The 24569-nt window shown below is 44.3% G+C and overlaps 2 protein-coding genes across 2 annotated transcripts in view; one reads left to right on the top strand and one right to left on the bottom strand.

Annotated features, from left to right (window-relative positions):
• The first annotated feature begins 1999 nt into the window (after positions 1–1999).
• Positions 2000–17181, top strand: CKMT2 (creatine kinase, mitochondrial 2). The gene is made up of 10 exons (XM_019715073.2): positions 2000–2682; positions 6081–6252; positions 7600–7798; positions 9166–9261; positions 9721–9942; positions 12471–12556; positions 13558–13681; positions 14309–14443; positions 15584–15709; positions 16919–17181. The coding sequence occupies exons 1-10, from the start codon at positions 2550–2552 to the stop codon at positions 17036–17038; spliced, it is 1413 nt and encodes a 470-aa protein (XP_019570632.2). The 5' UTR covers positions 2000–2549; the 3' UTR covers positions 17039–17181.
• The window catches only part of ACOT12 (acyl-CoA thioesterase 12), a 66476-nt gene continuing 56322 nt past the window's right edge, over positions 14416–24569 (bottom strand). Inside the window, exons 15-16 of the mRNA XM_074328772.1 lie at positions 15788–15881; positions 14416–14546 (exon numbers count right to left, since the gene is read on the bottom strand). Of these exons, the coding sequence (XP_074184873.1) occupies positions 14524–14546; positions 15788–15881 (117 nt within the window). The 3' untranslated portion in view covers positions 14416–14523. The remainder of the gene's footprint in view (positions 14547–15787; positions 15882–24569) is intronic.

Raw genomic sequence — 24569 nt, 5'->3', positions numbered from 1 at the left:
CCCATGTGTGACTACCTCCAGGCACACACAAGTCACTATGGCCTGAACAGCTTTGTTCATCTAATGGCAACTCAACGCTTGGGGACAGCTGTGGCGAGAAGGAAAGCTGCAGAGGTGGAGGCCTGGTCCAGCCATCACTAGCTCTGATCTTGGACAGGCTCCTGAGCTCCCAAGGCCAAGTTCCTCATCTATAAAACAAGACTCATATCTGCCCCTAGAATTACTGCAATTTTTACGTGAAATAATATACATGAAAATACTTTTAAGTTTTGTCAAGTAGATGAAGTTGCCCTAACATTGAGAGTTGAAGAGATCATGAGGCAGCTGTTGAGCCCAAGCGAGAGCTGAGGAAAGGAAGAATTGGGGTCCTTCCTACCCCACTGGCTTCCTTTCCCAATTCTGACATGAGCGATCAGGTAGGTGAGGATTCCTGAGACCTGATTCCATTCATCTCATTCCTGGACCATCCCACAAGACTTGCCCTTCCCTGTCACTTAAGGCTGGGTCCTGCTACATCCATGCTCCAGCTGGATTCAGGGATAGAAAAGAGAATAAGCCCAGGGCATATTTCCTTTGAAGAGAACCGTATGGCAGTTGCATGCTTCATGTCTCTTCCTCCTAGGGCAAGAGCCAGCACATGGCCACACTGGCTACTACGTATGGATAGAGCCGCTGGACTTTGAAGGGAGTTGGCAACGATGAGAGAGGAAAATAGTATGTGACAGGGATTGCGTTTGAAGGATTTTTTGAAATCTGGATCTCTGCAGTGAGTCGCATGTAGAGGGATCACCCTTATCAGCTACTTTGTAATGTGCTTGAAAGTGACCCAGCCCCCAAAGAGTCGCACCCCAGTTTCTCAACCATGTTTTAGCTTCTCCTCTTCTGACCTTACTAACGTATATAAAATTATCGCACTGTAAGATGAAGTGTTGAGATAAGGTGTTTGGGTGGGCACCCTGAATGTCCATTAGTCAGGAATTGGGAAAAAAGAAAAAGAGGGGTTTCTTACTGTAACCTGCCATCTTTAAAACTTTCCATGCTCTTTAAAAACCTCTTCCTTTTCTGGTTCTAGGATCTGGGCTCTTTCAGGGTCACTGGATTTGTTTCACTTGGTGCCTGAACTGCCTTGAAATTGTGTGTGCGCAAAGGAACTATTTTGGAAAGAAAAAAGCCTAGACTCCTCCCACCGGCCCCACTCCAACCTGCAGAGCCCAGTCTACTCAACAGCTGGTCAGCTCCACAGACCTCCAGTTTGCTTTCCTGTTCTGCTAGGAGAGGCCCCCCGGGGCCAGGGAGACCTGGTTCATTACCACAGAGAAAGCAGACTGGGAATTGTGACTCTTGAGGGGATCATGCAATCAGTTTGGTTGGTCCCAATTTGCAATTGTTTTAATAAAATAACATAGAAGCGCTTAAAAAATATCCGAGTGTCATAGGAAAGTATCAGTTTGTAAAATTGTGATTGAATGTAAGCTAGGTCATTATGATAACATATATTCACTGAGGTATGACCAATACACAGCAAACTGCCTGAATCTTAAGTGTACAGCTTAAGAAAGTTTTACACGTGTGTACACCATACAACACTTCCAAATCGGGAAACGGTCCACCCCCAGAAGGCCTGCTCATGTGCTCTCCCAGGCAGTACCTCCATGCAAAAGGAAAAATACATATTTTTACTATGGGTTATACTTAAAAGAATTGGAACGTCTGAAAGAGAGTCACTCTAGGTGGAAGGTTATTCCTAGGCTCCATCCCCTGCTCCATCATCCCCTCTGATCCTGGGTTGGGCCCTGAGAAGGAATCAGCTGGTGATATGCACGTGGCCACAGAAGCTGAGTACGTGACAGTCACCAGGGGCCTGGGCAGCTCCTGCGGCAATGGCAGGGCTGGTGTCCAAAGTCCTGGTGGGTCAGCGCTATTTACAGTCAACCTTTCCGGTTTGTAGTGGACGTCCCAAGGAGGGCTATTTTTAAGTGGCCTGCTGGGTTTACTGGGTGGCATATGAAGTTGGTGTAGATAGTGAGGTTGTCCACCAATCTATTTCAGAAGAGAAATGTGATTGTTATTGTCCCTGAATGCAGGCCCCATACGAGTTGAAAAGGGGTGCCGGTCCCTGGCTCAGAGCCAATTAACAGCAAAAGAGAGGGAGCTTTAGACATCTTCCTCTCAGACCTCAGCTGGAGGGTGGGGGTGGTCATTCTCCAGAGCTAACCTGGGCCCCAGGCAGGGTGCTCCTGAGGGAAGGTGGAAACAAGTCTCCTAACAGGCGTGACAGTTTCCCTGGCAGGCCCTTACACCCCCCCCCCCCCCCCATGCATGGTCCTGCAGAACTGGGCAGCCAGTGAGCCAGCTGCAGTCCCAAGAACTGCTCGCTGAACCCTGGGACAGGCAGCTTGCAGGACAGAGGTTGGGGGAGGGAACCACTTCAGAAAAAGCTCTTTCTAGCAGGTGCTAGAAAGAGCTCAGACCTGGGGGCCAGAGAAGTCAGTGGCTGGCCTTCAAGGGCACACACAGCTGGGGGATGAAGTAAGTCTTAGAGGTCCTAGATGGGATTGGCTGGAGGGCCCCCAGCCCCGCCCAGCCCAGGAGCCTTTTCCAGGCCAGGTCCTGCCAGCTCCAGTTACACTTCCTGGCTGTGTGCTTGCAGCAGGACGTGGGACACTCCAGGCTCCAACCAAGGTCAGTGAGACCACAAAACTCGGTTTTATTCCTCCCAAGCGGGGGGCAATGCTAGAGGCAGGGTGAGGGGCCGTGTGGGGGTGGACCCAGGGCTGTGGGCTGGCACCATGGGTAGGACAGTTACCAGGGGGGAGGAGGACACTGCTCCTGTGTGCAAAATTTGTGGTAAGAAGCCCCAGAGCGCTGTCCTGGGCGGAAGCCTTCCCATTCCCTGTACGGAGGTGCAGGAACCATATTAACACTTGGCTTACAAGGCCTGTTTTAATAATCAGGATATTTTCTTGATGGAAAAAACATCTAAATGCCACTAAATTTGGGACTTTCATCTTCATCTTTCTTTCCCTTGTAATTTACAGAACTAATCGATTTGTTTCTGGGAATGATTTCCCTCAGCAGCATCAAAAGAGGTGCAAATCAGTGACTCGGGATATATACTACCTGAAAAATGAACATTTTGAGACTCTCAAAAGGAGCTAATTACTAATCAGCCCAATAGCTGGATCCAATTTCAACTGCTTCATGTTATTGCTAGAGATTCATTTTTGAAATTACTAACATATTAATAATGAGCCAAGTAACTGTTTTTTCCCCACCGGAGATAAAATTGCTGCCCCATTGGCCTCAATGTGTTTCATCTCTGACAAAAGCCTGTGCTTTGCTTATTTGGTTGGTTGGCTAACGGTGAGTTACTGTCAGCCTTGCTCTTTTCCCTTGAGTGGGTGACATCTCTGCCTTTGAATGCTCTGGCAGGTGTGGGGAGTGACGTTTGCCAGAACAAGCGCAAAACCTCCTGGCTCTTCTCAGTGCTGCCCTTTAGACCTTCCCTCTCTGCGACCCTCCCAGGGGCAGCTGGAGTCACACAAGGGGCAGTCAGGGCCCTCCTGACAAGGTTACACTAATCCAACTGTTGTAGTGTTTCCAGAAGTGCCTCTTTTCCTATGTGCAGCCCTCACACTCCCTCTTTCTAGCGTCCTTGGTATGGTCTCTCTGTTCCCATGAAGAAAACCACCAGCAGAATTTGACTAAGGGGTTTCCTGACCAAGCAGGCTCTTGGAGGAGATCGGGGTGTTATTAGGCTGTGTGAGTCCTCCACTTCCTCCTCTACATTTATAAATGCCTTTTCCGAAGACCCCGGCCTTTAGAGTTAACCCTTCTGGGTTAAGGCACCATTCCAGCAAAGCACAAGAGTGTTACATGCTCCTATGGACTCTGCCAGCTTTATGATCAAATCACATCCTCAGAGAAGGGACCAGGTCACTTTTCCTAAAGGGGTGGCTGAGGAAGTTCCAGAAAACTCTGGCTTGGAGAAAGGATGAGGAATGCGGACTCCTGGGTGATTGGAGGCAGGAGGGGGCATTGATTCTGAGACAGACTGCCCCTGGCTCAGAGGCCCTGGTCTCCATCTCTGACCCATTTGTCTTCTCAGAGAAAATCACACAGAATCTTCTGTTAAGCATTCTTGGAGTTCCTTTCCACTGAGTCAGGAATCCTGCAGGGAGCCAGTCCTGAAGGTGACTGTTGGAGGTCACATCCACGCCTGCCTGAGAAGCCACAGACAATCCTTACCTTGGGCAGGGAAGAAGGCACCCACTCCTTTACAGCATTGCAAAGGACTAGATGGTTCCAACTTCTGTTTTGTTGAAGACTATTTACCCTTAAAGACGAATCTAGTCATGGTCCTATGTTTTCAGCACAAGGAGTCCTAGGAAACATCTCTTTTACAGAGAAAGAATGTAAATGTCTCCTGCCTACGACTTTCTACTTTCTGAATAAAACAGAGATGCCCAAGGGTGCCTATTAGGGTGACAGCAGTGGTGATGAAGTATCTTAAACCCTTTGCTCTCTTAGAACTGGGAGGAGACAACCATTTTCTGCTGGCCTAGGAGTCTAGCATCATGGGAATTTGTTCAGAGTGTTCTATGGAGCGGGCCCAACCCCAGATGTGCACTGTTTTGGGGTGACTGTCTCTGCATGCAAAGCTGACATGTGGTCCTCCCCCTGGCCTGCCACTGTTTTCCGGCCCCAAGGAGCTGAGACAAATGGACACCGTGTACAGCTGTACCAGAAATAACTCTGAGTCAGCAGAAAGGCACCCACGGCATCTCCATCCAGGATATTCTGGACGACCAGGAGGCTCAGAATTGAGGCAGGGTCAGAACCCAAAGCCTCCACATTCCAGGATATCTCCAGGCCCCGGGCTCTCAGTACACTTGCCTGGTCAGAAATGTATACAGATCTTGAGCACGCCGACAAAGGGGCTCAATGTGGTGGTTCTTGTTTTTTAACAAAGAGGGCAAGTGTAGGAATAAAACAATACCATTGCCATTGGCGGTGATCTTGTGCCCCACATAGAAATCTCCCTGGCTTGGAGCCCAGGAATTCGGCCAGATTTCAGCCCTGAAGCTGTAAACAATGATCTCCCTCCTCACCCCTGCAATTGTGATTTCTGTATAAGGGAGGAGAGAGGGAAAAAGAGAGAAAACAAGACCCGTATCCTCAGAGAAAGGCAGGCTGGCCCAGAGTCCCCAGCATGGCTGGCAGTGCACTGGGTACCTGGCATCAAAGTGGAGCGGGCAGAGGTACCCCTGGCATCCAGGCCACTTCAGCAGAAGTCTGAGGACAAGGAGAGAGAACAGGCTTATAATATTCTGGGACTCTGAGGGAGTCACATGGCCTGAGGTGATAATCCCGTGACTAGCAGTTGCTGTAGTAAATGCATTTCTATGGTCTTGGGGGTGTAACAGAGCAGAGTGATCTGTGACGCTCCTAGGTCCTAAACCACAAAGGCGGTGGGTTTCCCTTCGACTACTGGTCAGTGTCGGGCTGCCTGTGAGGTGCTGGGGTCTGCGAGAGGCCTGTATCCAGGGCCAAAGACAAGCCTGGGATCAATGTGCTGGCCCTGAGATCCGGAGCAAGTCACTTAACTTCTCGAGCCTCAGTTTCCCCATCTTCTAAATAATGCCTACTTGGCAGGATTATTGCAGACCGAAGACAATATTTGTAATGCCCTTTGCATGCTAGATGGCTCATGGTGGAAGCTCAATAAATGGTAGTTAAAAAAAATGAAAAGGCAACACGGTTTGACTGGACGTGCAGGGTTGGTATGGACCTTCCCGGTAGTCAGAAAGTAGAAATCCTCTTTTTTGTTTATTTTTTCTGTATCATTTTACTGGAGAAAAGGTCACAGACTTCAGGCAGTCTGACATTCATAACGTCTAAGACTACCCAGATTTCCCCAAGCACGGTGACGCGGTGTGGGGGAGAAAGAAACAAGAGAAAAACAAGAAACCAAAAGAGGGGCTGCGGCTCCTGCAGTTCTTTCTCTTGCTCGTTGATCTCTCCACGGTGGTTTGGGACCATCCTATGGGGCTGTCTAATCCAGTTTCTCTGCTTTCCAGACACTCATCCAAGAGGCAGGATGACCAGTGCCTTCTCTAGGTTGCTAACTGGCCGCAATGCTTCTCTGTTATTTGCCACCTTGGGCACCAGTGCCCTGACCACCGGGTACCTGCTGAAACAGCAGAATGTGCGTGCTGACACCCGGGACCAGCACAAGCTATTCCCTGCAAGGTAAGTCCTCTTGGCTTTAAAATAACTCCAAGCGCCAGCCAAAGATATGCTTTCCTCGGATGGAAACTTTCAGCAAGTGTCTCTCTTTTTGCCTTGGAGGATGACTAAGTCAAATTGACAATAATTTTTGAAGCTTATTAAGCACAGGGACCTGTGGCGAATATAAGGAAGCGTAGTGTCATCATTCCTGGCCAGAGCTTGCAATGTAGTTGGATAGTAATAATAGTAATAGTTAACATTTGTTGAGTACTTTTACATGGGTTAAGTACCATGCATGGAGTATATGGAGTATCTATTTTATTCACCTTTCTGATGAGATGGAGGCTTACAAAAATTAAGGAATGCCAAATGCAAATCCAAGGACTCTCTGATTGTGGACCCATGCCTCACTCACTGCTACGCGGCCTCTGGGAAATGTGATGTTACAGTGCCGATTTAAGTATCAGCTGTAAAGGACATTGCACATGGGGAGTGGGGGTGTGGTGTGTAGATGGACATGTCCTCTCAGCCCTGGGAACTTGGTTATGGATGAGACAGCGCACACGCTTAGAGCTGGAGGCAGGGCTGACTTTGAGGGATTGTGCATAGGCAGGCATGGCTGGGAGAGACGAGGAAAACCCGAGGGGTTTCTCAGAGACATTTCCTGGCTCTTGTGGGAATCAGGATCTCTGAGGGAATTACCAGCTCCCAACATGCAACTCAGGAATTCCTGTGGTGCGACTGCCTGTGTTTGGACCTGGGGTGGTCCAGAACCCCCTATTCTGCAACCAATTCATATCCCTGGGTAAGATAGCACCCCATTTTCTTTCTATGTATTATTCCAAGAGATATTTACTGGATGCCTGTTTCAATAGCCAGACAATGCTCTGGACAAAGAAGATAGTCATGGAGCTGGCCTCATAGACAGAGGTCAGATTTTCTATGGAGCTCCACATGCAGGGTTTCTAACCTCTCTGCCCCAGCCCCCACCCCATTTCTCACTAGACCTAAGGGACCAAAGTGTGGCTGCTGTATTTTACCAAAAGTTCTGGGTTAAAAAACAAAGTGTGCATATGATTTCAATTTATTTTCTAATTATTTTCACTCTGTCTCCTCTTTCAATGAACATGAGCCACAGTCTGTGGCTGCTGCAGCCACCATCATGGAATCCAGGTCCCTTTCTCTGGCAGTTCAGGGGACTTTTTTTTTTTTTTTTAATCTGGCTTACTTAAGTCATGACTCCTAGCCAAATATCTCTGTGCCACCTGTCTGAAGGGAGCCTGGTGGAAGGATAGGCAGAAGCAAAGCCCACTCGTAGGCCCCTTCCTTCAGGGGCTGCTCATTGAAAGCCTCTCCCCTCCCGCGCAGTGCAGACTACCCCGACCTGCGCAAGCACAACAACTGCATGGCTGAGTGCCTCACCCCTGCCATCTACGCCAAGCTCCGCAGCAAGATGACCCCCCAGGGCTACACCCTGGACCAGTGTATCCAGACTGGAGTGGACAACCCCGGCCACCCCTTCATAAAGACTGTGGGCATGGTGGCTGGCGATGAGGAGTCCTATGAGGTAACACTGCCAGTGCTGGTGCCGGGGTGGGGGCGGGGGGGATGCTCTGGGTCCCAGTCCTTCTCTTCTCTATGGGGCCCGCTCTCTGCCTTCTCGGGCAGGGCTCCCTCAAAGGGGAGCCAGCTTCAGTAGAACATCTGGATGCTTTCTGGAATAATGAGGTCTACAGCTTGCCGGGGACAAGGTTTTCCTTGCTGCTGCTCTAGTATCCCTCTCCACGGAGGCATGAGTTGTGTGACAGAGCTCTCTGCGCTTGTAAAGGGAATGAATGGGTACAGAAACAGTAAATCTTTTATTTTATTGCTGATGTGCTTTCACCAATAAAACATTAGGAGATGCTGTGTTTGTGGCTGGGCTTTACTGAGGGGGGAGGATGGTTCGGGGTGTCTAGAGAATTACTGATTACACAGCCACTGCAGCCCAGACCACTGAGTTCAAGTCTCTCAGAGAAATCCTGTGATTTCCGCATTCCCATCCTCGGCGAAGAAGCACAGGATGGTCTGCTGCTCCGGGAGCTCAGGCGCTATGGGGTCCTCGCCACAGAACTGCCTCTAGTCATGGCAAATGCCTCCAGCCTGCCTCCCTGAGGTCTGCCCTCTTCACACCATCTGCTGGGGGAGGTGACGGCAGTTCCCTGGAAGGCAGCCATCAAGAGGAGGGCGCCATTTTGAATAAACAAGACTGGGAGCTCCTTCAGGCACAGCAGTGCGCAACCCTGGGCTCCCCAAGTCCCCGAGTAGAGCTAGCTCCCTGGACCTATGCCTCCCACCCCCACTTCCTACAGCTCCCAAAGCCTGCAGGGTCCTGTTATGTCTTCTCAAAACGTTATTGCACCTAAAGGATGTTCCTGAAGGTTTGGGTTTTTTAAAAATAGATTTTGCATGAGTTATTTTTGGGTTGGGAAGGTCCTCACAGGGTGAGAGGTCCCTGCTTTGCCTTAACTACTGCATTTTTCTTCTGGTGCAGCTGGATGTCCACAATTTCATTGCTTAAACTATAGAACCTCACATTGCCTTTTGACCACAAAACTACTTAGCCTCTGATCTGGCAGCTTCTTTTATCCTGCAACGGCAAGAACTTCTGGGGGAAACCTTCAAATTCTTAAACAGGATTTTCTTGTTCAGTCTGATGGCACTGAGCCTGGCAGAATCATCAGGGAGGAGATTATGATGACAGTTCTGCAGCCCTGCCCCCTCCCAAAGGGCAAGGTCCCTTGAAGAGGCTTTTCTGGTAGAAACCTATTATTGCTATCATCATCATCGTCACAACCACCCATCTACCACTCTCACACCCCTTTCCTGCGCGGTAGTCTTTTAACAGTAGACAGACCAATTAAAGAGAAAACAAGAGCATCTTTCCTCCTGCAGGTGTTTGCCGACCTTTTTGACCCTGTCATTAAACTCAGGCACAACGGCTATGACCCCAGGGTGATGAAGCACCCCACGGATCTGGATGCATCCAAGGTACGCTCTGCACCCCTCCTGTGAAACTGGCACTCCAGAGCCCAAGGGAGGAGCTCCTGAGAGAGGGGCCCTGGGTCAGATGCCCCGTAAAAGCTCCGTGACCGCCTTCGCACAGCATACTTCCTGGAGGGCCACGGAGGAGGTCAGGGAGGTCTGAAAGTCTGGGCTTTCCTTAGTAAGTACCACTAGGGTGGTGTGTTCACTTGGTCTTCCCCGAAGCAATTCCTTTTTTATCCCACCAGGCGGCGCCCTACAAAGTAGGTCTGCCTGATCTCACTTGTCTCTAAGGCCCCAGCCCCCATTTCCACAGTGTATCCAGCATGTGGGTTGTGCAGACGTGCTCAGTGCCCGAGGGTCCCCAGCAGCAGATACTGCCAGTCAGCGGGTTAGAACCCAGTGTGCTTGTGGCAGGACCGTGGTCCGAGACTGCCCACGGTGACCCCAAACTCTGCTCGGCAGGTCACCCATGGGATGTTTGATGAGCGCTACGTGCTGTCGTCCCGGGTGCGCACAGGCCGTAGCATCCGAGGGCTCAGCCTGCCGCCCGCCTGCAGCCGGGCTGAGCGGAGAGAGGTGGAGAACGTGGCCGTCACGGCCCTGGCCGGCCTCAAGGGGGACCTGGCTGGCCGCTACTACAGGCTGTCCGAGATGACGGAGCACGAGCAACAGCAGCTCATCGATGTGAGTGGCCCCTCAACCACCCAGAGCTTCCTAGGGTGGGGCTGAACCTAGAGCCCTACCCCATGCAGTGCGGCCTCTTCCGGAGCACAGGCCCCTGCCGGGTTGAGAACTTGCTGGGGCTTCACCCTGTTCAGAATAAGGAAGATGATGAGGCCTTAAAACTTTAGGTTAAGCCACAGAAATACTCTAAGGATTAAACTCTGCCTAGGAAACTCCTATATGGAGCTGGTGGGTTAGGGATCGGTGGGTGGAGGTAGATGGAGGATTCCCATTGTTGGTTAAGTAGGAACAATTGGGTGTGGAAATCCTGTCTGCCCTGATGATGGTTTCCATGACCACAGCCAAAGAAAGCCCTGGAAACTAGGAAAATCTGGAAAGGAAATTGTCCAGGTGGAAGGCCTGCCCTGATTGGCACTGGAGCCCGCCTCTGGGATTCCTGCTGTCTCATTAGCCTTCACAGCTTCACTCTAACACTAGGGAAAACAAAACCCAAGTCCCTTACTTGTCTTCCCATAGCAGGTGGTTAGAGAGCTGTGCTCCTAACCCCTAGGTGGCTGGTTGGACGTCCACATGGGCCAGTGAGCTGCGTCCTATACAGCTAAGATTGTGAGCAATGGCTCCACTTGGAGCTGGGCTGCTGTGGGCCGCTGTGTGCTGCCGTGGGCTACCTTGAGCGCTGGTGGTCAGCATGAGTGGCTGGCAGCTGGCGAGAGCTGCCATGAGCTGCTGTGAGCGTTTAACCGTCAGCCCGCGACCAACTACCTCAGCCTGGTAGAGGGCAAGGCTCATAATACCAACAGGGGCCAGGGAGCGCATCTTACACAATTAGACTGAGAAACACGGCTTCAACCGGAGTTGGATGGGGGGGAGGGGAAAAAAATCAATACAAAACAGGATACCGGTTTCAGAAGTAACTTTTAAGTAAACCCCAAGGAGCAACTGAAACAAGTATCTGTCATTTCAGAAGGCGCAATGCCACAAAATATGTCCCATTTTCAAACCTGATAAGCCAGTGTCATGGTCTGTAGGCCTTGGTCTCTGTTCTCTGCAGCAGTAAGGCCAACCTTCCGTCTGTGCTGTTGCAGAACAAACCCTCCTCTGCCTTGAGTAGCCACTTCTGGTTTCCAGCTTAAAGGACATGCTGTTTCCTGGGCAATCCATAAGCCTGTCCCGGCTCAAGTCTCTGCGCTGTTCTGCTTCTCAGAGGCGGTAGAAAGCCTTCCATTTCCCCTTGATATTTTTTTTACTTTAGTGTAATCATACTTGAATATACGGTATCCATATTCATATTCTTACTGTGTACACACAGAAAGAAAAATATCAGTCACTTGACATTGATTTTTTTAATAAGTATTGAAAGAGCTTACTGCTTTTTTGTTTTGTTTTGTTTTCTTTAAAGATTTTATTGGGGAAGGGGAACAGGACTTTATTGGGGAACAGTGTGTACTTCCAGGTCTTTTTCCAAGTCAAGTGTTGTCCTTTCAATCTTAGTTGTGGAGGGTGCAGCTCAGCTCCAGGTCCAGCTGCCACTGTTAGTTTCAGGGGGTGCAGCCACCATCCCTTGCTGGAGTCAAATGGGCAACCTTGTGATTGAGAGCCCCGCCCTCCCACCAACTGAGCCATCTGGCCACCTGGGAGCTCAGTGGCAGCTCATTGACTTCATTCTAGTTGCGGAGGGCACAGCTTACTGGCCCATGTGGGAATCGAACCAGCAGCCCCGTTGCACAGAGCTCTTGCTCCAACAGAGCCACCTGACTGCCCTTGACATTGATTTTGATAGCGTAGTATATTCTAGTTACAGGCACAAGCTTGGGAGTCATACAGGTCTAGATTTGAAGCGAGGCTCTGCCACTTCCTATCTGTGTGATACTGGGTAGGTTGTTGTGTTTCTGAATCTCATTTTCTGTAACATAGAATGATTACACTTGCCTCACAGTGTTGAGGATTAAAGGAAATAAATTGAAAGCACATAGAGAGCACAGAGCATGACACATAATGAGCATTAAACTAATGGTGGTTATTTTTATTTATAGATCATTATTGTATACTCCTGGTACTTTTTAATGAAAGGAATGATAATAAATGAATCAATAATGTTAGAAACACAGAGAATGGTGGCTGTGTAGAACAGACTTTTCAGGGTAGCCCCCTCACTCACTGCCCACTCTGCCATTGCATGGGGTTGGTACTGATGGGATACACACTCTACAGCAATGAAGTATTTCTACCTGGGCTAAGCCAGTGGGTTTTAACCTTAGCTGTCCACTCCAATCACCTGACATAATTAAAATATCTATGTCCTGGCCACACCCCATAACAATTAAGTCAGAATCTCTGGGGGATGGGAACTGGGCATTAGTTATGTTTTTAAAAGTTCCCAGGTTGGTCTAGTGGGCAGCCAAGGCTGAGAACCACTGCCTGAGAAACCTCAGCCATTATTAGTGAGTTGAAACTTGGACACCTGGCACTTCCAGTCGTGTCTGATCTCATCAGTTTCTCCTTTGTGCTTTGTCCCTTTTGGCTTGCAGGACCACTTTCTGTTTGATAAGCCAGTATCCCCCTTACTAACATGTGCTGGGATGGCCCGTGACTGGCCAGATGCCAGGGGAATCTGGTATGGACATAGCATTTCACATTTGCAGTGTGTGCAGATGATCTCTTTCAGATCATGGGCTTGTCCTAACATGAAGTTGCTGTGGCTTGTACTTGACAGCATGCCCAGCTTGAGCTAAATGGAGAGTACTTAGAAACTGTGTGTGTGTGAGTGAGTGAGTGTGTATGTGTGTGTGTGTGTGTGTGTGTGTGTGTGTGTGTGTAATACCTAAGTATTGTTGATGTTTCTAAGATGTATAGGAATGTTTGCTAGTTTGCATGAATTATGCATGAGAAAACGACTGTATTTTTAAGAAAAAATTAGCTTCATATTATTTGACCTCACAGAGAATCTGTTTCATGACATTAAAACAAAAGAGCAGAAAATGAAAAATAAATATTGAGGATTTAAGCAAAACCCTACAAGGAAGAATGGATATCGAGTGTACGTATATTTTATCTTGGCCAACAGTCCTCAGTCCACTTTGATTCCTATACCTTGGTAGGTTATTATGACACTACCCAAAAGAGCTGAGATAAAAGTGTTCATGAGCAGCTAGCTGCTCATGGGGGTGGAAAGGTAGCATCTATACAGCAAACACAGGTGAAATCTTCTGCTCCCCAAACACCTTGGGCTGCAGGTAAAATCTTTCTTTTTTTTTTTTTTTAAGCACCACAAGATTTTGGTTGACTCTATAATAGGACACAAAATACTCTTGTTAGTGTCAAAGCCAAATGTTACCGCAGTTGAAATATTGTCATCCTAGTCTGAGGAACGAGGGAGACCGTTGTATTCTTGTTGGGCAAAAATATGACATCTTTAAGGGCTGGAGTTGGTCTTATTCTTCATTCTGTCATGGTAACATTGTTTTGTAGTACTTGTCCAGGCACAATTAATAGATTAGAGCCATCTAGGAAATGAGGAAGGTGAAATGAAGCAATCAAGCTACAGAGGTAATGGAAATTTTCATGTGTTGAAACAAATGTGATTCACACTCAACAGCATATTTCTCTCTTCATTAGGCATAACTATGACAAGACATTCCTCATCTGGATTAATGAGGAAGACCACACCAGGGTAATCTCTATGGAAAAGGGAGGCAATATGAAAAGAGTATTTGAGCGATTCTGTCGTGGACTAAAAGAAGTAAGATGTTATCAGATTTCTAAATATTCACCAAAATATATTTTTCATTCTTGAAAGAAGACACCATGGTGACTTCCAGGATGGGGCTATTTTTTTTAGGGATCATGGCACTTTTGGGGGGTGGGACTTCAGGGCAGTGCTTCAAAAAATGGATGATTTTCTTTTGTCACTAGCGAGCTGCTATGCTTCCCTCTCCAATCCAGAATGGTTTGGGGAAGTCTGTGGATCAGTAGTTATTTTCTGATTTCCCTAACAGTGCTCTTGGCTGAATTCTAAGCATAGAGACAATATAGGATGTAACTATGTTCATAAGTAACCTGACCATAATCTCGCCTGCTGAGAATTCCTATATTCTCTTAGTATCCTCACATGAAAATTAAGACCAACTGGCATGTATTGAGCATTTAGTATGTGCTGGGTACTATGTTCAATGCTTTACATGGTTCATCTAATTTAAATGGACCATTTTAATATTCCAATAGGAGGGATACCATGGTCTATTAAAGAAGTACTATAAATTTACCTAAATTTCATGGCAAACATATAGTACACACATCTCTGCCTGAGGTTTGGGATGTGCTGAATTAATGGCTACTCAAGAACTCCATCATGTGTTCACTGTTGTAGGTAGAACGCTTAATCCAAGAACGAGGCTGGGAGTTCATGTGGAATGAGCGCCTCGGATACATCCTGACCTGTCCTTCGAACCTCGGCACAGGATTACGGGCTGGCGTCCATGTCAAGATCCCGAAGCTCAGCAAGGTAACGCGATGTAGCCAGGAGCCCTGTTGGGTTGCGCCAGGATCAGCTCCGATGGGACTGCTCTGTGGAGGGAGAAAAGCTCACTGCCCCTCACTTTCTACACCTATAACAGAAAATAATGAGAAAGTGTTGTTTACCTCAAAAGATAGTTGTATCAGTAGGACAAAAGATGAAGGGGCTATAAGAAAGGGCAGTGGTTTCGAGAACAAGAAGTTTCAATTCTCCCTCAGATAACAAATCCAGATAGGTAGGTTAGCTGCTGTGCTCTGCTTCCTGCGGTTCCTTCCATCTCTTTCTCTTTCTCCTAGTACAGAGGTTCTCAGGCTTGAGACTGCATCAAAACCACCTGGAGACTTGTAACAACACAGATTCCCAGGCCCAGCTGCAGAATTGGCATTTCTAACACGTTTCTAGGTGATGCCGATGCTGCTGGTCAGGGAACTACACTTGGAGGACGCTGTCCCCTTTGCACAGTTACCGTAAGACTCCAAGTTCCAGCTGGTGGGAAGTGGAGAGCATGCAGGTGTTGCCACGTAAAGATTGAAGGTCTAGGCCCGGAAGTGGCACACACCACTCTGCTAGAACTTAGCCGGTGGTCACTTTCTTAGCTCCACTTGTGGAAGAGGAGGAAAAAGGGTAACTAATAATTTCTGCTACAGCACAACAAGTGAATCAAATACTTTAGAACAATTTTAGGTAATGTGCTTCCTGGCAAAAAAGTACGAAAATTTTTGTTATTCAAAATTCCAGTGCTAAAAAATTATTTGATATGATTTAAAAAAGTGACACTGTTATATAGATGAATAATAAAAACTCATCAAAGCTAGCATCCCAATGCCCAAAAAGCAGTATAGAAGTTAATTTTAGCTGTGCAACCTTCTAAATGTGTGACCTTGGGAAGGTTAATTCCTCTGAGCCTAAGTTTCCTCATCTGTGAAATGGGGGTGAAAACAATACCTACTTCATGGGGATGTTGTAAGGCTTAAAAGTTCCAGCACAGTGCCCTGGTATGTAGTACATGTATGCTTAATAAATAATAACTGTTATTATCTCTCATTATACATCTTTTCTAAGTGAACATGCCAATGACGGTGAATCAGTTTTGCCTCTTACAACACTAAGTATTATTCCTTGTCCCAGGATCCCCGCTTTTCTAAGATCCTGGAGAACCTAAGGCTGCAGAAGCGTGGCACCGGTGGTGTGGACACGGCAGCAGTGGCAGATGTGTACGATATTTCCAACATAGATCGAATTGGTCGATCAGAGGTAACATCTCTTTCAGTTTCTGAACACGAACTAACAAAATTAGCGTAAGAGAAAGAAAAGTAGCCTTAACAGCTTTACCTTCTTCACAAAATCCGAGACCTCCTCTTTCCCCACTGAGTTCTGAGTCACGTTCACGTTTCATTCTGTGGAGCTCTCCTTCCATGGGAAATAACTGCATAAAGGTGAGCACAGTGTAAGCTGAGAGTGTACAGGCAAGTAAAGGAATTCACAGTGGGACTGTTGTCACCACTTGCCCCTGGGAGCTATTCAGCCATCTTCAGCCACAGGAACACTATTATGCTAAAGGACAGCAGTATTTTATCACTGTGAAGTCAGAGAACAAGTGCTGTCATAAGAAGTGGGGAGGAGGCTGGACACCGTCAAGCCTAAGGTATGTCCAGCTGTGACACTCAATGACCCCTTCCATCCTTGCTATTCATTCCTGAGTTATATCATGCTGTCTGGAATTAACTAATTGTTTAGTATCTTAGTTTGCATCTCTGCAGGAGCAGTGCAAGTAGTTTGTTAGGGAGGTAATCCCAGGGGGGAATTCCTATGTAGATGTACTCTAATTTAAGAAAAATCAACATTTGTAAACCAAAGTTTGACCATTTTTCAAAAAGCAGAAATTTTAAGTCTGTCTTAATATAATTCAGTTTCCTTTAAGTAGCAAACTTGTCTGGTACAGTGGAAATATGATTTAATTTCCAAATATTTGATTTTAAACAAGTTTTCAGAAAGACATCCACCATGTAAATAATAATTCTGAACTACAGCATATTCGGTGCTTGGATAGCTTAGCGGCAGGTCGGAGTTCAGGTCCAGGCCAAAGAATGACACGAGGGTGGCATGTAATTGTACTTTTAGAGAAACTTTTATTTTACAGCTGAGATTGATGGAGGAAAGGTATCTGAGATGCCAAGTGATAGTTTTCAGATATAAAAAATGTTCTCACACACAGATTAGTAATCCATCTTAACTAAAGGAAGATTGAGAGAAACCCTGTAATACCTCTGCTTCCCATCTCTGACAGTGACCATCAGACACCTCTCCCACCACAACCCTGCAGGGAAATAGTGAGAAGGAAGAAATGGTTACAAAGTCCATCTAACGTGCCAGGTTCTCATTGTCCCAGTGTTGTTCCTATTGATCAATGCCTTGCATGTGTCTTCTGTGCGAATTAATCATTCATCTTTTTCACTGTTAAAGGTTGAGCTTGTTCAGATTGTCATCGATGGAGTCAATTACCTGGTGGATTGTGAAAAGAGGTTGGAGAGAGGCCAGGATATTAAGGTGCCAGCACCTTTGCCTCAGTTTGGCAAGAAGTGAACTTTCTCTTTCCTAGCTTATAAATAATCTGTCTGCTGGTATGACAGACATAAAGAAATTTCTACCTTGAGAGTTTTTGTAGACTGGAAAAATGTAAAATTGTATGTCCTGTCTATCTTTATAATAAAACTCTCCTTAATCTCTTTGGTTTCCCTGATTTTTTTTTTTTTAAAGCTAAGAAGGGCAAACACATCTAATTACAAGTATCAGGAAGCAAAGACTTTTTTAAGGAAAAGATTAAACTAATATTCGTAAGACTACTTATATAAAATCTAGAAACCCTCCAACTATCTAGATGCTACTATAGTTAACCCTTTCACAAATTCCTATGGATACCATTGGAATGGTGAACTAACATAGTAATTTTCTGGCAAATAGAGCAAGAAAAGAATCATTTCTCTTGGAAGTGTAGAAATAACAGGGGCTATTTATTCAGGGTTTACCATAGCAAGGGAGTCAGCAACCATCATTTGAATTTGGCAGAAACTCAAAGGCAGGTACAGGAAAGCTTTATGGGTAAAAAAAAAGGAAAGGCTTCAGGTTTGCTCTGAGTGGGGTTGTGGGCCGGGGGAAATAGAAGGTAGGCCATCTAGAAGCAGGGTATCCTGTGTAATTGCTTTGGGGAGCATATTTGTTGTTCTCTGGTGTGTCCTGTGTTGGAATCAGGGGCAAAAATTAGGGAAGCTGGACGTCACTGACCAAACCTAATTTCTGGGCTGATTGCTGCAGAGATTGGGGTTTGGCTTCCTGAACTGGTTGCTGCAGAAGTTGAGGGTCAAAGTTCTAGTGTCATACATGGTTTGACACTAGAACTTTATGTATTCAGTCTCAAAAGCAATCCTAAATTTGATTCCTGAAATACTGAAAATGCTTTTAGTATAGTTTGAAAGATGAATTCTTCACTCAGCATGCATACCCTTATCTCAAATCTTGTTCTTTTCTGTTTGTCCTGTGATGTCTATAATCTGAAGGAATATGATAGAAGAGGTGGGAGCAAATAATTCTGTAAAGAATTACGCAATCTCTTCACATACAAAAGAAAAAAATTGTTAGCTTGAATAACAGGAATGAGATCAAGGTCTGCATTCTGTTAGTGAGCACTGTAGGTGCTCCAATTAAAATGAACCTCTGCTATAATGTAAGTAGTTGTCTTCCCTCCTGCTATGTTAAGAAAAATAAAGTATAAAAAGAATACACTTGTGCTGGTGCTAATCGGCAGCACACTAACTTTTGAGTAGCAAACTGATGTGTGGTAGAAATGTAGAAGAGGAAACCACACTCAGTATAATTCAGGACATGCTAAACACCCTGAAAGGGATGGGGTGAGGGGTGTTCTACAATCAATGCCTGTAGACAAACGAGGGCTCAGAACCTCAGGCAGTGACTGGCATTCTAGGGACAGAGGCACAGAAGTTGGAGAAGACGGGTGGCCAAGCACGTTGATTCTACAGCCACATTGCTTGGGTACAAGTCCCGACTCTCCCACTATATGACATTAAGTGATTTACTCAGTCTTTAGGTTCCTTAGTTGCTTTTACATAAAATGAGAACGATGATAATGGTTATCTCATAGGGCTGTTGGAGGATAAAAGTAATTAACATTTGTAAAGTTCACTTAGAAGTGCTCAGCACATTGTAAGTACTATGGAAGGGTTTGCTGAATAAATAATAAAAACAAAGGAATATTATAATCTGTGAATATCCCTTAAAAGCATCCTTTAGGGCAAACCTACAGACCTCTTGGTCCCTCTTCTGAAAGGTTTTATAAGAGTAAGTGGTAAAGGAAGGCAAATTCATACAGCTAAAGAAACAGAAGCAAAGATAAGCTGAAGAGACCAGATAGAGGTATATAACAACATGCGTGTTTTTTTTAAGAAAACTGAAAAACACGCACTGGCAAAGAATATATGGCTACTAATATAAAAAGAAAGCAAGCCTTGTTATCTATATCACAACATCTCAAGCAACATTATTAATTTCATTAACAACAAGAATCAACGGAAGATCTAAGGTATGAAGTACAGTTGCCGTCTCTGTCCTTTTTTGTTGTATTTTTCTCTAATTCATTTCTCATCGTTGGCCGTTAGATCTACTCATAACTACACTAGCATTTGCATTCAATATTGGCTTGCATACAAACTGTTAGTACTTAATCTTTAAATTACCTACATTTGAAACTCTTGATTTGTGTGGCTGTTTGACTTTTACTGTACTACCAGAAATGGACTCATGTGCGACTTTACTCTTTAAGAACAAGATGTTAACTAAAGACAGTCATTTAAACCAAGACTAAAATGGATTCATAAACACTCAGTCTGGCACCTCACTTTTTGTTGAAATCCTCCACATTCATCAAATATCCTTCCCTGACAGCCTGTCACACAATTTTCAGATCATGTAATAGCACCTGAATTGGATACAAAAATATCCTTTCTCCTCAAGCATTGCCAAACATTTGAATATGATGCTGTTTGCAGACGTGGTATTATACTTTGCCACAAGAAACAAGCACATTGGCAATGCTACAGCGAAAACTAAAAAAAATTTATGTGAAAAATGAGTCAATTAGAAGAGATAGAGACTTTTAAGTATTAATTAAAATTCTAATCAAATGCCTTATCTTTCAGCCAAAGTGGTCAATCATAGCATGCAATTCCTGTTTACTAAGATCTACTTTAATCAATATTCAAGAAGCAATGATGGAATAGAGCATGGTTCTGAGTCATGGGACCTTTCTAATTTGCTCTATTCCTTGTATCTGAGGCAGACTGCAGCTAGAGTAGATTTTGACGGCTTCTCAGCCGTCATTCCAGCTCTCTTCCATGGGGGAAGAGAAATATGGGTCGTTCTCTTTGACTTCTGTGCTGTCATGGTATGTCTACTTATAGGAAACTGATTATTCTACCCTCAGGCCAAAATTAATAAAAGAGCACGCTTTGAGAGCAGCCAAAAGAAGTCGTTTTGAGGTCAAAAACTGTGCCTTAAATTCAGGCTCAGCCATTAACCAGCTATATGACCAAGGGAAAATTATTTAATAATAGAGTCTTGGTTTCATTTGTAAAATGGAAATAATTCATGGCTTACAAAATGTTTATGGTTATTAAATAATATAAGGCAGCGACTTACATTTTTTTCTTTTCATTAGAACCCAGTGCACACATATGACTATGTAAGTATGAATGTGTATGTATGTAAAACCCAAATAAAAATTTCACGTAATTTTTATCCTTACTATTTGAGATGTACTGTGATGTTTTTCTATTATATGCCATCCTATTCTTCAGTTTTAAAAAAATGCTGATTGTGACCCACTAAATTGATTTCACAACACATTAATGGGATGAAATTCACATTTTGGAAGTCACAGACCTAATTACCTGGCTCGATAAACATTAAATTCTTTCTTCTTTTCCTTCCTTCAACTCTTTAAATATTTTGTTCCACTGTCTTCTGATTTCCGTGGTTTTTGATGAAAAGTCCATGGTTATGCAAATATTTGTTCTTCTATATGTAATGTGGCATTTTTCTCTGACTTAGGTTCGTTAGCAGTTTGCCTATGATATGCCTAAGTGGTTTTCTTCATATTGATCCTATTTGGAGGTGTCATCACGAAGGCATGATTGATCATTAACTCGATCTTGAGTCCCTCTCCCCTTCCCAGAGGATGGAGGGTGGGTGGAAATTCCAAGCTTCTAGTCATGGCTTGGTCTTTTGGTGACCAGCTCACCTCCTGCAGCTATCTAGGAGCCCATCGAGAGTCACCTTATTAGAATGAAAGACACTCCTATCACGTAGGACACCCCAGGGAATTTAGGAGCTGTGTCAGGAACCAGAGCCAAAGATGAAATATTAGAACAAAAGATGCTCCTTGTGTTCTTATCACTTTAGAAATTACAAGGAGTTTAGCAGCTCTGAGCCAGGAACTGAGGGCAGAGATATAGATACATTTTTCCCCTATTATTTCACAGGCTCTATTCAATTATTAGACTTCAGAGAAAAGGATAAAGGAGGACATTTCATGTGTATGTACATGTAAATTCATTAAGAAGACTTAAAAATTCTAAATATGTTTATCTAATAACAAGTTTCAAAATACATGAAGCCCAAATGGACAGAACTGAAAGAGGAAACAAATACACAAATTCCTCTTTCAGTATTCCATAGAACAAGTAGACAAAGTGTCAGAAAGAATCCAGAGGACTTAGCAAAAAGCTTCTCGGACCCACCAAGAAGCAGATGTCAAGACAGTGTTCAACATGAAAGTGGTTTTTGTGGGGAGGGAATAGGAGAAGGCAGATGCATTCAAACCATGGCACTAGACTGAGAGGAAAGAAAGGAAGATTGTGAAGCAAAAGTCCCAGACTACAAACCAGTTCCAAGAAAGTTTCATGCAGGCCAAGGGGAGTCCTCAGCCTGTTGGAAGAGTCTTGCATCTCCTAAGGCAAGAAGAATGAGCCTTGTCCATTTACGAGCTGAAAGCAGACTACCTACCGGAAGCCTGGCCTTAGTATGAACATGATGGTTGACCTACAGGGGCAGTTACTGAAGTGTTTATGCAAGAGAAGAGTTCAGTGATACATTTTCATGACAACCAGGGTCCACTCTTTGCATCACAGACTCACTTCTGGGAGAAGCTTCTTCGTGGCCCCCATGGATCGGTCTTCCTAAAGACCATCTTAGAAAAGGGAAGCTAGTGGTATGAACTCAAGTCCCATTGCTGCAACTGGTACTCCTCTTCAACCTCCTCCAGTTTCCATTCTAAATTTTCCTCTTCATCTATCACTTTGGCAGACTTTGGTGGCTTACTTTGTCGTACGAGCCAAATCTTAAAACCTGAGGCCCTGGTAATTACATCCTTCTTGGGCCTGGGCTGTTTCACACCTGATTCCAATAGTACAAGGTCATCACTTGGTTTCCACACTTATTCCTCCCTGTCCCAGTGTGTAAAAAGTAGCTGTGTCCTCTGTTGTCAGGATTGATCACCCGTTTCAGTGACGACTCCTCTTCTCACCTGCTGGTCCCCAGACATCAGAAGTCTGTTATTCTTTTTTTGAATGTCAAAAATATTTCATAACTTTTTAAAATTTAAAATAGAATCAAGCCTAATTTTTTAATGTGAAGGGCTACATGGCTGCTATTATTTTAAATGGAGGAAAATTATGGGATGTCTGCTGTATTTAATCCAAAAATCAAGGTAGAAATGAAATAATCACCATCTTTCTACATTAGAAATATTTTTTTTTTTTTTTAATTTGTAGGGAACTACATAGGGGCTTAAAATTTTATTGAGAAACAGAACATATATGACAGAGCCTCAAAAACCTCAAAAAAAGAAAAAAAGTACATAAAACTGCCATCTGAAATTTAAACTAGAAAAATCTGCACATAATGGAGATTAGCTAAAGAATAAACCAAAGAACTACCTGGGATCAAAGACTAAACTAAGAACTACAAGACTGGAACCAGATGATTCAGAAAAGGAAGCCAAATGAACTACATTTTACCCCTTTTGTGAAAAACCTGTATGAAGAGAAGGCAAATGATTATCATGGAACCTAGAAAAGGAGGATGGAGGGATCACATCTGTTGGACAGGCCTTTCACATCACTGGAGAAAGCCCTTCCCATTTGCTACTAATGTCTAATTCCTTGTTTGTTCCTATGGTGGGGATGGGGTTAGATTGTCTGACCTTCTTGCTTTGGGCCCATTTGTTTGATGAGTTGCTTATCTTAGAGCTGTGAAAAGAGCCACACCAGAAGTCAAGGGTTAAAGAGGTATACCATAATTAATCATGTATTCATTCTGTACGCATAACCTACATTTGACAACGAGTAAATCTAGTTTGAGAGAGATAATTATGGAATTGTAAAAGTAGGATTTAAGAGTTTTTTTAAAAAAATTCATTTTATGAAATTTAAGAGTTACAGTGGAAATACAAAGAACTGATATTGTCATTTACTTTTTAACATATACATCAGACTCTCTACTTTTCAAAAATGCACTTGATTCATATAGGCTATATCTATATTCAGTCCAAAGATTCGGGGAAGAGATGTCATATTTTGGCACCTCCACAAAATCTTTTGTTTGTACAAAACTCAGTTGTTAGTATAAAAGCAGCTCTGACAATAGAAATCTCTTTTAAGTAGGGCAGGTGGGCTAGAAAAGAAGAGAGTGGGCTCTTGGACTGTAAAAGCTGTGTGGCTGAAGGCATGGGCAAACATGCACAGAGCACATGCAAACAGAGACATGGAATGTGTGATCCCCCTGCAGACATGGACCAAATTACTTGGAACTCATCAGTCCTGATGAGGCACTAACTGCATTCAGGTGCACTTCAATCAGAACTAGATTATACCATTAAAATTAATGAAGCACTAAAAGACTTTAATGAGTAAAAGAGGGTTGATTTTAACGTCTTTTATGCATTTTTTTCATTTGACAACAATTTGGTTGATGGTGCAATCACACCTCTCTGTAGCAGGCAGGTAAAAAGTTTTGGTTATTAAAGCTTTTAAGTAACACATTATATTCAACACACTACCCGGCACATCTCTTCAACATTCACTTAATGGCCTAATGGTTTAGCTTAATTAAAATAGAGATCAGTTTATCTGTCTTTTGCCATCCAGTTTTTGGGTTTTTTTTAATAGAAACTAATCAATTGTTCTCTCTCAGATTCCAAGTTTTCTCATTATACTGCCGAGATGTAATTTTTCTCTCCTTTAAGCTGTTAGCACTTTCGAAGCCAATAGGGCCCTGTTTTTCATCTTTTCTAGGAATACATTCATCATGAGTATGTGTGGGGAAGAGTCCAACCACCTCCAAATAGGGCTCCACTATGAGATTCAGGAGAATATGAAATTGGCAAGGAAAGATGAATATTTGCCAGGTATCAATGTGTATTTTAATATTAGCCTCAGTAAATAACAGAATGAAATACAGTAGTAACCCTTATCCATGAGGACACATTCCAAACCCCCAGTGGATGCCTGAAACCACAGACAGTACTGAACCCTATATATACTGTTTTTCCTGAACATACGAGTATCTACTTACAATACAGCCTAACTTATAAATTAAGCACAGTAAGAGATTAACAACAATAACTAATAATAAAATAGAACAATTATACTGGAATAAAGGTTATATGAATGCAGTCACTAATTTCAGGGGGTTCCTTGCTGAAATCTTCACCTAGGCCCAATGGTTCTTGGCACACATGTTGCCAACAATCTGAACACGATTTCTATTCCTGTCTCCCATCCACAAGTTTAAAGCCTTTCCAGCTTACATGCACTGTGGCCAATAGCAAAACTAGCACAAATTCCTTTTTTTGTGGCTGTAACTTTTGCAGTTTGAGGTGCGACAGCAAAACTGGCACCAATTTTTTTCCTTCCTTTCAATTTCAGACAGAAGATTCATTCTTAATGTAGATCTTAGCAACCTCGGGATACAATTTTTTCTTTGCTTATTAAACCGAGAACTTTCACCTTTTCACTTAAAGGAAGCACTTCATGGTTTCTCTTGG

Source organism: Rhinolophus sinicus, linkage group LG03 (assembly GCF_036562045.2).
Source record: "Rhinolophus sinicus isolate RSC01 linkage group LG03, ASM3656204v1, whole genome shotgun sequence".
NCBI classification, from domain to species: Eukaryota; Metazoa; Chordata; class Mammalia; order Chiroptera; family Rhinolophidae; genus Rhinolophus; species Rhinolophus sinicus.
Note: the sequence above shows the minus strand (reverse complement) of the source record. Positions and strands in the feature narration are given on the sequence as shown.

Bases quoted from the DNA above. Each gene is read 5' to 3' on its own strand.
- CKMT2 (XM_019715073.2), top strand. From the start codon at position 2,550: ATGGGATTGGCTGGAGGGCCCCCAGCCCCGCCCAGCCCAGGAGCCTTT. The intron at 6,253-7,599 runs GTAAGTCCTCTT...CCTCCCGCGCAG, and splicing joins CACAAGCTATTCCCTGCAAG to TGCAGACTACCCCGACCTGC. The intron at 7,799-9,165 runs GTAACACTGCCA...TTCCTCCTGCAG, and splicing joins GCGATGAGGAGTCCTATGAG to GTGTTTGCCGACCTTTTTGA.